Below are 13,562 nucleotides of genomic sequence, written 5' to 3'. Positions count from 1 at the left end.
TGTTCTTAGAGAGGCACAGCGCCACCTCACTGACAAGGCCCAACCAGGCTGAAACACGTATCTGGGTTTGCTGTTGGTACTCTTGTTCAGAAGAGAATTGCCAGGCATTTCGGTGCTGGACTGCCCCTGATATTTACTGGATATCTGTTACCTTTGTCTTAACAACTTTGCATGCACTTTTACACAGCTGGGCTCTCGTTTATAATGGTGCCCAGAGGCTACAACTGTATGATTTAATAGAGTCTTCTTTAAAGCTGTTGAACATTTGGCAACCTTTTTCTATCATTCTTGATGAGTCCTTCTGAATTTTTCCATTAAAAACTGCTTTTGTTGAGATGTTGATGAGTTATTTCCCATCATAACTCACAGTGTTAGTCAATGTCATGATCGAATTGCAGATCTGTGGAACATCTTCCGTTTAGCATGTTCCTTTGAATGCTGTTAGGTGGTGATGTTTTGTCCATTCGTAATTTGTGAGTCCTACATTTATTTTTGCTTCTGTAGACAGGCTTGACAGCTCAGGAGAGGCTAAAAAGAATCAGGCTATAGGCTGATTATTTTGAGTAATATTAACCTTACCACCATTTACTTTCATTGCCCTGTTTTGATGTTCCAGAGCTTCATCTGAACCTAAAGCACAAAAGGGTACTTTTGGCTTGCTTACTACCCAATTTCCTTTCTGAAATACACTCCACAAGTCTGGGTGTTTGCTTTAAAGCTGGTTCTACTAGGTACCATGCTGTCAAACTTGCGTAGTTTATCAAACCGAGGATGAATAAATACTTAATAAACTCTTCAAGTGATTCAAGGTGTAATCCCTGTGCAGTTCAGACAGATCTGATAAATAAAAGCATTGTGTCTACCATATGAATGTACTGAAGAGCAACTCTGAGTGCTGCTTTTTCTTGAGATTCTCTAGCCACAATTGCTTCCCTTTTGGACATCACATTCAAATTTTTCAGAACTGTCAGAACATTATTATGGACTGATTTTATTTCTTTGGAATCATCCACTTGTATACGTTTAAGTAACTTCTTAAGCTCCGTTTCCATCCTTTCTTTGATATCAACATGTTGTTTGTAGAATTCATCTATGATGAATTTGAAAAGTGCAAGCCTTAGTGACATGTGTGCTTCAACTGTTCTCCTTACACACTTCCCTAATAAAATGTTCAACACAAATGTGCATCATAAAGTACAGTTAAGGTGGCCTCAATGCCTGTAGCATCCAAGAAAGAGCCAACATGGTATGTTGTTATTTTGTGGACATTTATAAAGCGCAACAAACCCCCAAGGGCTACTTGGTGATAAAAAATAACTACAACAGATACAGCAACATAGCAACATGGGTAGTATGTGGCAAAGCGCTCATCTTGGAGGCAGGTTGACGCAGAGCAACACAGGTTTGAATCTCGGGCCCGTGCTTAGAAACCTCTTCACTATTTAGCGTGTTTTAAAAAAACTATTATATTTATAGCACATTCTAAAAAAATATTTTTTTTAATAACCAACGTAAATGAAGGTGGTCCTCTATCCAATGCAATGAGCAAGGCAGTTGATTCCATAGAATTGCTGCCACAACAGAAACATTCTTAAAGATCACTCAAAGGCAGGACTTCTGCCATCATCCAAAGTAGGTCCTCAAGCCTGTTGGAATCTAAAGTAACCTTGTTCTGGATAATTTGTGATTTGACTGCTTACAGGAATCTGTGGTCTACACCCTTTGGGAATGTTTCAAGACAGGGAATAAGGAATATTCTGCACTGATCGAAGTGATGATGGTCCTGATATTTCAATTGGGCTTAGGACATCTCACTCATCCTTCTTCTGATAGACCACCATAATTGTACTGTGCAAAGTACCTTTGCCATACGGAGTATCCATGTGGAAGGCAATGTTGTCAGCAGAACAATAGACTAATCTGCCTCTGGTCAACTCTGAGGGAACGTAATATCCTCCAAACTCTTCCATGCATTGCATTACTATGTTTCTATCTTTGTCTCAAACCAAAGGACTATATCATATTCTATAGAGACTATGCAGAAATTGAATGATGAATTTGCTGCTTGTAGCTGTGTGCATTGAGAGTCTTACTGCCACTTGCAAGGGCATTTCATGGGGTTGGTTTATGGTAGAAGTGCTCATGTATGAAGCTTATTGTGTTGGTAGCATTTCATATGTAAACACGTGTAGCAACTTGTGTGCCGCGTTTTTTACAGTGGTTCCATGCTTTTCTGAATTGCTTTTCATATCCATCAGTCCTTGACGGAACCATTTGTAAAAAAGAGCAACCTTCTTTGGAACATCTGCCAAACTCACTTCTCTAAAACTTCCAGTGAATGTCAATGTGCACAAGTTAGTACAGCTCTCCTTAAAATTGTAGCTGTTTTAAAAAGGGTTCTCATATTTTTCTCAAAATCCTCAAATTCTTCTTCCGCTGTTACTTTCAGTGAGACTCGTAGTTTATTTACTCTTTTGGGATTCTACAAAATAAAGCAAATACATTCAAGTTCTTCTTCTATAAAACATTTGATTAGTTTTCTTGTTTCATCTGGCCTCTTCTATACCATTACTAGCTGAAATTTGCATGTAAAGCTTTTCAATTCTCCCCCTTATTGTTACGTTACCTTCAAGGAGTAAATCGCTGATTGAAGAGTAAGACAGTGAATTTGGCAGCATCTTCGTGCAGAGTGTGTCGTAAGACATTCACTACATGTGTGTTCCAACATAGCTTGTGATATGCAATTTCCTTTGCGTGAGGGTCTTCAGGATGTGTACAATCACAAAGACGATTCTTCAATATTTCATTGTTAGACAGTTCTCCTGTTCTCTTCAAACAGATGAATCAGTTGCTATCAAATATAACTGATTTCTTATTTTTCCTTCTTTATTGCAAAATAAGCATTTATTTCTGTCATACATAGGTATGTTTGATCTTCTAGTATAGCTTTCTTCTACTTCTTCCTCTTCTTCATGGCTGGAGATAGATGGCTTTGACTCACATAACTGCTTTCCATGCAATCTTTTGCCTCGATCCATGTGTGCCTTATGAGTACATTGCCTGCAGCATTCCGAATGCTTCAGGTGTTAAGTTGCCAAATCGTAGTCTTATGTTCAAGTATGTGTTATTGTTCTAATTGGGTCTCTTCTTAATGAACTCTAAAACCTTTTCATAAAATTTTGAGTTAACCAGGGAAGATTTATTTATTTGTTGACATAAGATACACAAGGACAAGTCTGTTATCTGTTTTTTCTTGTTCAAATGTCACACTTCAGGGTCCTAAATATTGTTAAAATGTTATTGGCAATTATCAGAACCTTTTACAAAATAGAAGGAACATAATGTTAGAAATCATGAAAAACAAACTGCTAACAGAAACATCAAAATAATAAGAGATATCAAATTATTTTAAGATATGATATGATATGATATGGCACTTATAACACACCTATATACAAGTGTTTGAAGGTGCAACTAAAGGACCTTCTTTATTCTGTTTTTATGGTGAACTACAAAGGTCCTCAGAAAATGTTTGATAGGATTACTCAGAAAGGAGTTATAGATCAAATTCGGATTCATAAATTGTATCAGCGGCTATCTTTTATTAATGACAACACACAGGCCTTCTGCCACAAATTCAGACAAAACAGAAAACAGAAATAAATGATTATATGCTTCATTTGAATGTACCCCCGGCATTCATAACTTCCCTTTGTTCAAAGTAAAACAGAATTACATATGCCCCTCAACTATGGTGTATCCAGTATGCTCATGTTTTATTAGAGTGGCATCAAGTTTTTACTGGAATTTTGAGCAAAGGCAACATGATTAGTGTGCTTACCTGGTGATACTGGCATATATTGGCACAGCCAGCATAAAAAAGTATTTTTAAACTGTAGGAATCCGACATATATTGATGGTGAAGCCATCATGAAAAGGCATTGGAAAATTAGTCTGTGCACTGTTGGTGACCTGGCATCTGTTGGATCTTTTTCATATGTAAACTGTGTGGATTTTTAAACAATTTTTCAGAGAAAATATATTGTTAAATGTACCACTTTAAGCTATTGTGTTGAGATAAATCTTGGGGAGAAACCCTCCAATACTCCTTGGTTGGTTGTGGCTCCATTGCTACCTTTGGTTGCAGACACCCCTCCAATCAAAAAAATCCCAAGAAGCCACAGTGCTCTGCATTTTGTCGTATGCTTTACCCACTGTCTTTCAGGGCCACTAAGTAGGAGTTAGGCATTGCTTCTCTTTTCAGGCTACAGAACTCTGGAATATCCTCCACATTTCTTTTCAAAGTGTAAATAGCCTCCTCACGTTTAGGAAATTGCTGAAAACCCTACATTTTTAGATAAAATATAAAATGTGTGGCCAACATCATGTCACTTTCTCTCCAACTACAGTGCTTAAATGTCCCAGCAATGTGGTATGCTGCTCGTTCTCAGAAACAATATATGTTTTGCATATAATTGCAAAACATATCTTACAACATATCTTACACAGACAAAATTAAACAGTTAATATGTTCACTTTTACCTTCATATCTTTGTATAAAAACAACTTTCCTTCTTGTAATACGAAATATCGCTCTTGAAATTTGTTCCCAGATAACAATTTTGATGGCTCTTCTTTAAATTTTAAATATCCTGCTTTTACACCATCACCTGTAAAGCACAACAATGAAGCATAGTCAATCGTAAATGTCTGGAACAATGTTCTGGTTTTTAAATGTGTTTCTATTGATTTCACTATGTAAAATCAAAAACGTAGTAGGTCTATTATTTACTCAATGGTTTACTGACACATAAAAAGCATTACAATCCAAATATATAAGAAATGGCTTAAGCTTGTTCAATAAGGGCATGACCATGCAATTTAAATAGAGATCATGTAATGCACACCAATAGACATCACAACTCAAGTGGTCAAATCCTGCTATTCCAAGTCAGTGGGCCTCATTATGAGGTTGGCGGTAATCTGCCAGTGCTACCTGTGGGTTGTCACCAACTTCGAAAACTGCATCCGCCGCCTGACTTCCCGGTGCCGCCGAGACATTACAAGTCCCGATGGAGCGGGAAGTCAGGCAGAGGATTGGGTAAGTCTTCTGTGAAATGTCTGCCTGCAGGAGGGTCTTGCAGCCGGCAGGTCTGACCCTGCCGGGGCAACATCTCCTGCAAGCAGTCTCATAGTGTGGTGGTCCTGAAACAAGGGTGCCGGTGAGCTTTCCGGCACCATTGTTTCTGGAACACCAACTCAGTATGATGTATAGCCATGAAGTAAAGTGCTTGCATATTACATTCAAACAGTACAATTAACAAATAAACATGTGTTGGCAAAGTCAACAGTTTTGGCATATATAATATGAAAGAACATTGCATGTGTTGCCAGTGTTGCCAGTGTATACCAAGTCCTGCCTTCTAAGCCCCAACAATGTCATCATATGCCTGGCATATTCAACCATTGCATGTTTTGTTGCCATTGTATGGCAGGTGTAGTTCTAAATGTCCAAACAATGCAACTAAATGCCTAGCATAGACAACATATCTAATATATAGACTCAGAAGTATATTAACATAAGCCAATTGCAGGCTCAAATGCCACAACAATGTTACCTTGATTGTTATAGTAACGATATTTAAGGTATAGTGCTACCTCTCTATCTTCAGACCAAATGTGCTAATGGCTTTTGCAAAAACCTCATTAAGGCCAACATATGTCTTCTATTAAAAAAAGTGTATTCTCAAAAGCCGAGATCCTACAATTCACTAACATAGGGAGATGTAAAATGAATAGGGGTGCATAGTAATTTGTATCATTAAACAAACAGCATACCTCTACCCATGAAAATGATTGCTGCTGTGTTTGTGGTTTGAAGGTAGATAGCAAGATCTTCACCATGATCTCATATTTGTAACTATGTTTGTATTAGATTTGTGGATAATTTTGAATGTGGCCTTAAATATTAAGTATTTTGGTGGGGTGCCTCTGATAAATGCTAACTTGGTTTTGATGTTGGAAAATGTAATTTTTCTATTTGTGGTAATTCATGGATTCTGCCATGTTACAGGGAAAGTTAATTTTAATTGGTAAGCTTCCAGTGAACATTTCTTCTCTTTAGAAGTGGTTTGGGAATTGTATTATGAAGTTATGGTGACAGTATGTCAGGGATTACTGAAGAAATGTTCACTGAAATGGGTGCAACAGCATTATTGATGAGGTTCTCTAGGGTAGCATTCTGGGGCTGACCAGTGCACTTGGCCATTCAAACTCTAGTGAGGATGCACATGGTGATGTCTTTTGTTGAGTAGCAGTAGTAGTGATTGGTTTTCAGGTGAAATGCAGGATAGTGGGTAAGGCCATTGGCCTTGTCAGGCCTGAACAGGTAGAAACAGGTGAGGCCCTTGTCTTTGCATGTCCTTTAATGAGGATGCTTAAGGAGGGCTGATTAAACAGGTGGTGGGAGGAGTAAGTGTGTGGCAGGTTCTGGTCATGTGACCATCAGCCTACTCAATGCTGTGTGCCTGGAGTTGAGCTACAGTCTTTAAATAGAGGTTTGAAAGGTGTCAAAACTGGAGCTAGGTGGAGCAACTGAGTTGGAGTGCATAACCTTCCAGGTCTCCTACCTCATCTCCTTCCTCGTGAATTGAGGACACAGCAGAGATTGATGAATGGCAGGTTTCTACATCAAACCAAAGATTTGTATCCGATTATCTTGCCACATAGTTATGTATGTAAATTAACACGTTATGATCATTTATACCATGTTTATTGTGTTTAGGACTAAGATGCACACTTTGAATGTTCCGTTTTATGTGATGAATGAATGTAAAGGTAGAAGACCATGTGCCCTTCCTTCAAATTGCTGGTGAAGAAATGCCTTTTGCCCTAAAGGCAGATATAGCTATTATAGATTAGCCTTACATGATTGGAGAAAGTGTGTGAAGGATTGATGCAGTGTAAATAGGGAGTGTAATCGAGTGTTGTGGCGAGCCGGGGAGATTCCCTGGAGTGAAACAACAGGCTACAGAAGTGGTGGAAGTCTTCCATCTGTTTTCATTCAAGTGCTCTTGATTTTCTGGAGAGAAACAGCACCACAGAAGTGTTGCAAGTCTTTCATCTGTTTTCAATCAAGCAGTCTGCCTACTAAACTATTAGGCTAAGCTTAGCATAGCAGAATGTAATAAAGTGTCTTGGTGTCTGAGTGCAGGGTACACAGTGGACTTACTCTATTGCTTTGGGATATGCCCGGCTGCCACACACACGCTAACATTGGTAAATGCCAACTGCGCTCCTGAAAAATACTCTCACTTCGACCCTAGAGTGTGTGCACACGTTCTGTCACGATGCCGCTTTCTCTTTTGACTCCCTTTCTAACCTTATGCAGAAGCGCTGTGCGGCAATCACGGTTACTGCAGCACAGGTAAATATGCGGCAGTCAGCAGATTCCAGCCAAGGACAAATCTCTCTCCCTCTTCGGTTCTGATTCAAGATACCGTGATGGCTGAAGGGGAGGGGGTGGACAATATGGCAGAACAACTCCATTTCCCTCCTCCCCTTCCTATCGACAGCCCCCATTATAGTAACAGGGTGTTGGGGGCATTGTGTGTTTTTTTACCTAGTGATGCCTACATGAAAAACGGTAAAGAGCGAGACTCAATCCCGAGTCTGGCCGCAAAGAACAGTGAACCTTGCTGACACAGGGAGGCAGATAAAGTCGATAGGAAAATCACTGACTTTTATCCAGTTCAGGGTCCCATGATTAAAGAGGAGATAATTGATCTCTGCAAGGACCTAGAGGAAGAACACATGATCTCTGCTCCCTGTTTGGGCTAAACAATGATTGAAACTGGTATAAAAGCATTGATCACTACGAACACGGAACATTATACAGAAGTGGTCTTTAGCTCTGCTATTACACGTGCTCCGTTGATGTAATTTCCAGCTAGCCTTGTCCCCTCAGGGTACATGCCTTCTACAATGAGGGAGGCTCTGGACCTCCTTCTCTGAAAAAACCCCAGATCATTTCTGTTTGTACACTTATCAGCCATTGTTGTCATATTGGGAGAATAGGGGCGGTCTACCTTAAGTACCTTCAGGGTCCTAGCCCAACCTGACCAGCAAAGGTAGAAAGTTCATACAACATTTCGGTAGCCACAGGGCCTCCTTAAGTCTGTCCGGCATCACCAGGTATTGGAGCAGCATTAATTCAGAGGTTGGACCATCAGACAGCCATTGTGAGATGTAGCTCAATATTCAGCGAGATACTACAGCTCGAGCTTTGGCAGTTGCGCCCCCCATCTTCATAGGGCAGAGAAAGAACTGTAAGGGACAATCTGTGGCGACTCAAACCCCATAGGAAGTCCCTAATCAAGGAGTCGATTTGGCAGAAAAAGGTTGCCCCTATGTAGTAATGGACATTGATGACATTATAGAGGAACCTAGGGGGGACAATCATTTTTACAATAGCAATTCTTCCCATGAATGACAACGGCAACCGAGACAAGAAGGACATGGATTTCCTAAAGGCCACTCATCACCCCAAGCATTTTTCATTTGTGTATATCTTCCATTTGTGTGATCTGGTTTTCCAGGGAACGAAAGGACTGTGGTTCCCAGGGGAGGCCCATATCCGGTAAGTCGGTCAGTTTTTTCCACAAAGACCACCCAGGGGCTAAAGGAGATCCCTGATAATTCCACAAATGTGTCCAATATGTCCAATATCATGGGGGGATTGTGGTGTGGTTTCCATAAGTAAAGTAGGACATTGGGCCTCATTTCGGGTCTCACAGTAACCCTGCCAGTGATACCGGCGGGTTGCCGCCAGATCCAAAAACAATTACTGGCGCCTGACTTCCTGGTAACACTGGGGTATTACATCCCTGGCGGGCGAGAAGTCAGGCGCTGGTATTTCTGTTAATCCCCATTCCCATCGAGTCCCATGAGAATGGGGACGTGGAAGTACCGGCACCGTTAACAGCACAGCAGGTGCGCCCGCAGAGTCATACTGTGCCGATCCAGTAACAAGAGTGCCGGTAGGCTTACCAGCACCGTTGTTACCAGCCCGGCACAGTCATAATGAGGTCCATTGTCTGTGTAGAGTGATATCATGTGCCTAGACCCCCCACTTATTCTTGGCACAAGAATGCAGCCAAGGGCTCCGTGGCTAACAGGTAAAGCATGGGTGGCTACCAGATTTCACACGCGCTATTGGCGCAGTGTACAGTAAAACCAAACATTGGATGAAACATTCCCCGACTCCAAAGCATTGCAGCGATGCAACAATCCATTCCCAATACACTGAGTCAAAGGTTTTGATGGCATCTAATGATGCCACTGCATAGTGTTCTACCCGGGAATTTTATTGATCGATAATATGTTGAAGCCTACAGAGATTCAGGGCCATGCTACAACCTGGAACAAACCCAGTTTGGTCAATGTGTATCAATGAGGATATGACTCTGCAAAGGCGTGCCGCCAAAACTGTGGTAGGTATCTTAACATCGTAATTTGGCATGGCCAAGGGGCAGTAAGAGTCACACTTACCCATTGGCTTGCCAGGTTTGGGTAAGGGTATCACCAGGGTCTCTCTCATACTAGTAGGCAGTGTGCCTCTTTCATAGGCTTCGTTGAAGCTCTTCAGAAGTATCAGAGCCAGGGTATGGCTATATACCTTATAGAACTCCATAGGGAGCCAATCACTTTCTGGGGTCTTAAGGGAGAGAAGTAATTGCCACACCTATCTCTTCCACAGTAATGGGTTGGTCCAGGGAGGACTGCGCATTGGTAGCCACCCTCGGGAGCCGGATCAGTGATAGGTCTTCTTGGGGAACCAGATCATTGTGGCTGTATAATTGTGCATAGTATGTGGTGGCGAAGGTGTCATTAATCACCAGTTGGGATCTGCACAGGACCCCATACTCATCTACCAGTAGAGTGGTCAGGAGTCTGGGGTGTTCGCGTTTACACAGCAATACCGGTAATCTCCCAGGTGAATTGTCCCATTCAACATGTGCTTTGGCCCTTTGTGCAGCATAAACATATTTAGACAGTCCTCCCCACATCTCTTCACACCGGGAGCAGATGTCCTTCAGATGACCTTCCGTCACCTGACTGTGTGGGTGCTGGGCCTCTAGCATCTTAATTTCCTCATTGGTGGCCTCCAATTCCTCCCGTAGCAACCAGCAAATGGCACCAGCCCTAGCTATGACCTCGGGTTACCACCTTCATTGCCTCAGACACAATAGGTCAGCTTTCCACACTTCCAAAAATGCACTGACAAAACAGTCAAGTGTTCCGACAGCATTCTCCTAACCTCCTCATCTGTCAATGCATTAACTGCATGAGCCATGTGAGACTAGGTGGTCTGGCACTGGCAAGGTTCCATTCCACTAATAATGGGAAGTGGTCCGACATAGAGCGCCCCAAGTATTCTGCACCGCAGAATTCAGGTAGTTGACCGGATCCTACAAAGAGATAGGGTCTCATTACGAGGTAGGAGGTAGCCATGGTGCTATTAGCACCATGGCTGCCCCCTTACCGCATTCCGGGTCCGGGTTCCCAAAATAGGGACTTACCGGGTCATTCCAACCTTGGAGGACCCGGTAAGTCCCCATTCCAGGAACCATTCCCCATTCCCATTCAAGCCCCCAAAGGGCTCAATGGGAATGGGGATGGAGCTAAAAACGGTACCGCAATTTGCGGGACCGTTATTAGCTCTGAAGTCCCTTAACGGGTCCCTTCCATAAAGCCTGGTAAAACCAGGCGTTAAGGAAGGGACCCGCTAAGGGACCTCGGAATATGGTGGTAAGGGATTACCGGCACCAGTGTCCTTACCGGTGCCGGTAATCCCTTAACACCTACCTCATAATGAGGCCCATAGTATATTCTAATGTGCAATTTGTGTGGCGAAGAGTAATATGAATACCCACTAGCAGTTGGGTGCACTGTCCTCCAACTATCAACCAAATCCAGCTCTACCAGGGCTGTATTCAAAGCCCTGTTGGCTGGGGATGAGCCTCCCAGGGGGGAATGGACCTGTCTAGTGTAGCATCTCTAACACAATTGAAATCCCCACCCCATATCGTAAAGACCTCCCGCCTGGGTGCGAAATGGAGAGGACCTTGGAACCTCAGCAAGTCTGTACTCTCAGGACGACTTAGTTAGCTTCTGGTATAGGGTAACCGACTGGCAGACCTTCCACAGCACTCCATGTCCTGGGCTCTCTCTGGCAGGAAAAAACAGTCAGTGGTGACTTCAAGGATGCCCTTTAAAATGTTCTTAGGCAGTTTGGAACTTTCGCAGTTCCGGGTGTCCAGAAGCACTATGCCAGGGTACCCCCTCTTCTGGGCGGTAGACAACAATGGCTTCCAGCGGTCAATGCACCTCCAGACCCTGGCGATACCAATGGAATTCTCTGGCTCGAGAGGTTTGGCACTCCTCTCAAAGACCCCTTCTCTGGAAGGTAGGCTCACAGGACTGGCTTCCAGGATACTTTGATGAAGAGTAGCAGTTTTGCATGATGGTCCCTTGTAGCTCGGGAAGAGGTCTCCTTCGCAGGTCCTCTCTGGATCAGTCCTTGGGCGACATGACCGCTTTCGGATTGCTGAAGAAATGCAGCAGCAGACCTCTCTTCCAGCTGGGTTTCAATGAGCAGATTCTTCCTGCTAAGCTTCGACTTATTCTAATGAACAAATTGGTAAGTGAGAGGTGCCCAGATATACACATCTGTCACTCTTTCACTCTGGCTGAGACAAGCTCAGTCAGCCAAACACACAGTAGGGCATTTATGCAGGCAGGCAGCCAATCAGGTGCACAGGCATTCAGGCAATTCACTCCACCCATGCACCCACAACAAAAGATGTGGATTTGGGCAAGTTCCCAACCCTTGTGCACACTACATTGCGTTCATTTCAGTTTCAGGCAGATCTGTCTCATTCATTGTGTCAAACATACAGAAACCAGACACCCACAAAAGAGAATGTGAGTTCACTTCAGACTCCATTCACAGAGGTCCCACCCTTAGGGTGTACCCACAACACACAACACCTGGGAAGGCTCCAGTCAGTCTGACAGGAGGCAGCTCCAGTAACAGCCAGTCAGGGGGAAAGGGAACAATAGAGGCATATATGGTGTTTCCACCCACCAGCCATTCAGGAGGAATGGACAGAGTCAGGGTTTCCCAGGACTTTGGGAAACAAGGTCAAAGGCAATAGAAACCAAGAGGCCACATGGGCCATCTAGCCTTCTGTCAGGAACCCACTGATTCCTATGGCAAGGCCTGGGTATCCCAAAATGGAGAACACTCAGAGCCACAATCAAGTGAGCATGTAGCTGCCACCAGCCCATACCCTGCTCTGTGGGCCACACACAGGTGTCCAAAAACACACAAAAGGAGTACAGGGATGTACCCCCACCCATAGGTGCCATAGTGGTATCCCATGGGTGATGTTCACCAAAAGATAAGAATGAAGAGCTGCACTGCCAGAGGTCCAGGCACACACAGAGAAGTGGTAGGACAAGGATAGGAGGCCCTGTCCCTCCATAAGGCATTTCCAGCATCACACTGGGCTTTGTGGCAGAACAATAGAAGGACCCATTTTTAGAGTGTTCTTGCACATTTTGCATAGTATGTCCACTGCCTCTTTTTTCAAACAGTGTTCTTTCACCCAGAGGTAGGCCAACTGTCTGCGACAGCCATTCCAGTTTCTTTCTTTCTGGGTGGCGATGGATTATGGACGCACGTGAGATTGTTAACACTGCTGCTACCATCATGGTAGGACATGATGGAATGTACAACGGGGGGAATATGTGAAACAATAAAAATTACAACACTACAGGATTGTTAAATCTAGATGCCCTGCTGTAGCAAGTATGCATTTTAGTCCTGAATAGGATTGTCAAATCTAGGTGCCACCCTGCTATTGTCGCCCAACATGCGCATTACCAAGACTTGCCTCTTATACACAATCTGGTCCCTAGCCTTGACCAGTCTAACCATCACCATAATAATGGCCCTCACCAACTCTATACCTTGCGACCAGCAAGAGAGAAACCCGCGACTCAGAGCAAGGTTGCCTTGACTCTACGACCTCAAAAACAAAAGAACTAGTCTATCAGGCCTTACATCCATTCCAACTGCCACTAACCCTCTTGCCATAGCGGCTGTAAAGTGTCCTAAATCACAAATCGTCTTGCACCACAAACAGAAGGGACCAAACCACCCCAGTCCTAGACTCCTCCAAGACACAATCACAACTCCTACCTTATCAGGAGCCCTTATCAATGCAAGGTCCCTCATAGCTAACAACACGGAAATTGCTGACATACTTGCTATGGACAACTTAGATCTTCTTGCTGTCTCTGAGACCTGGCTCCACGATGCCGCAGGTCCTGCACTCATGATTGCAATACCAGACAACTACAATATACTAAGAGTTGATCGGCCTAACTCCAGAGGAGGTGGCCTGGCCATCATTGCCAAAACAAAGCTAGCTGTAAGACTTACCCCAACGCCAGCAATTACATCGTGCGAACATCTGTCAGCTAAAATACCCATC

General features: G+C 43.3%; 1 protein-coding gene across 3 annotated transcripts in view; it reads right to left on the bottom strand.

The window, feature by feature from the left end:
* Positions 1–13,562, bottom strand: part of ARAP2 (ArfGAP with RhoGAP domain, ankyrin repeat and PH domain 2) — a 1,740,202-nt gene that overhangs the window by 196,430 nt on the left and 1,530,210 nt on the right. For all 3 annotated transcript variants that reach the window (XM_069631830.1, XM_069631832.1, XM_069631831.1), the window contains one exon: positions 4,543–4,670. In XM_069631830.1, coding sequence (XP_069487931.1) covers positions 4,543–4,670 — 128 coding nt within the window. The remainder of the gene's footprint in view (positions 1–4,542; positions 4,671–13,562) is intronic.

This window comes from Ambystoma mexicanum, chromosome 6q (genome assembly GCF_040938575.1).
Source record: "Ambystoma mexicanum isolate Mex_15411 chromosome 6q, UKY_AmexF1_1, whole genome shotgun sequence".
NCBI lineage: Eukaryota > Metazoa > Chordata > Amphibia > Caudata > Ambystomatidae > Ambystoma > Ambystoma mexicanum.
The sequence above is the reverse complement of the archived record's forward strand: the minus strand, read 5'-3'. Positions and strand labels throughout refer to the sequence as shown.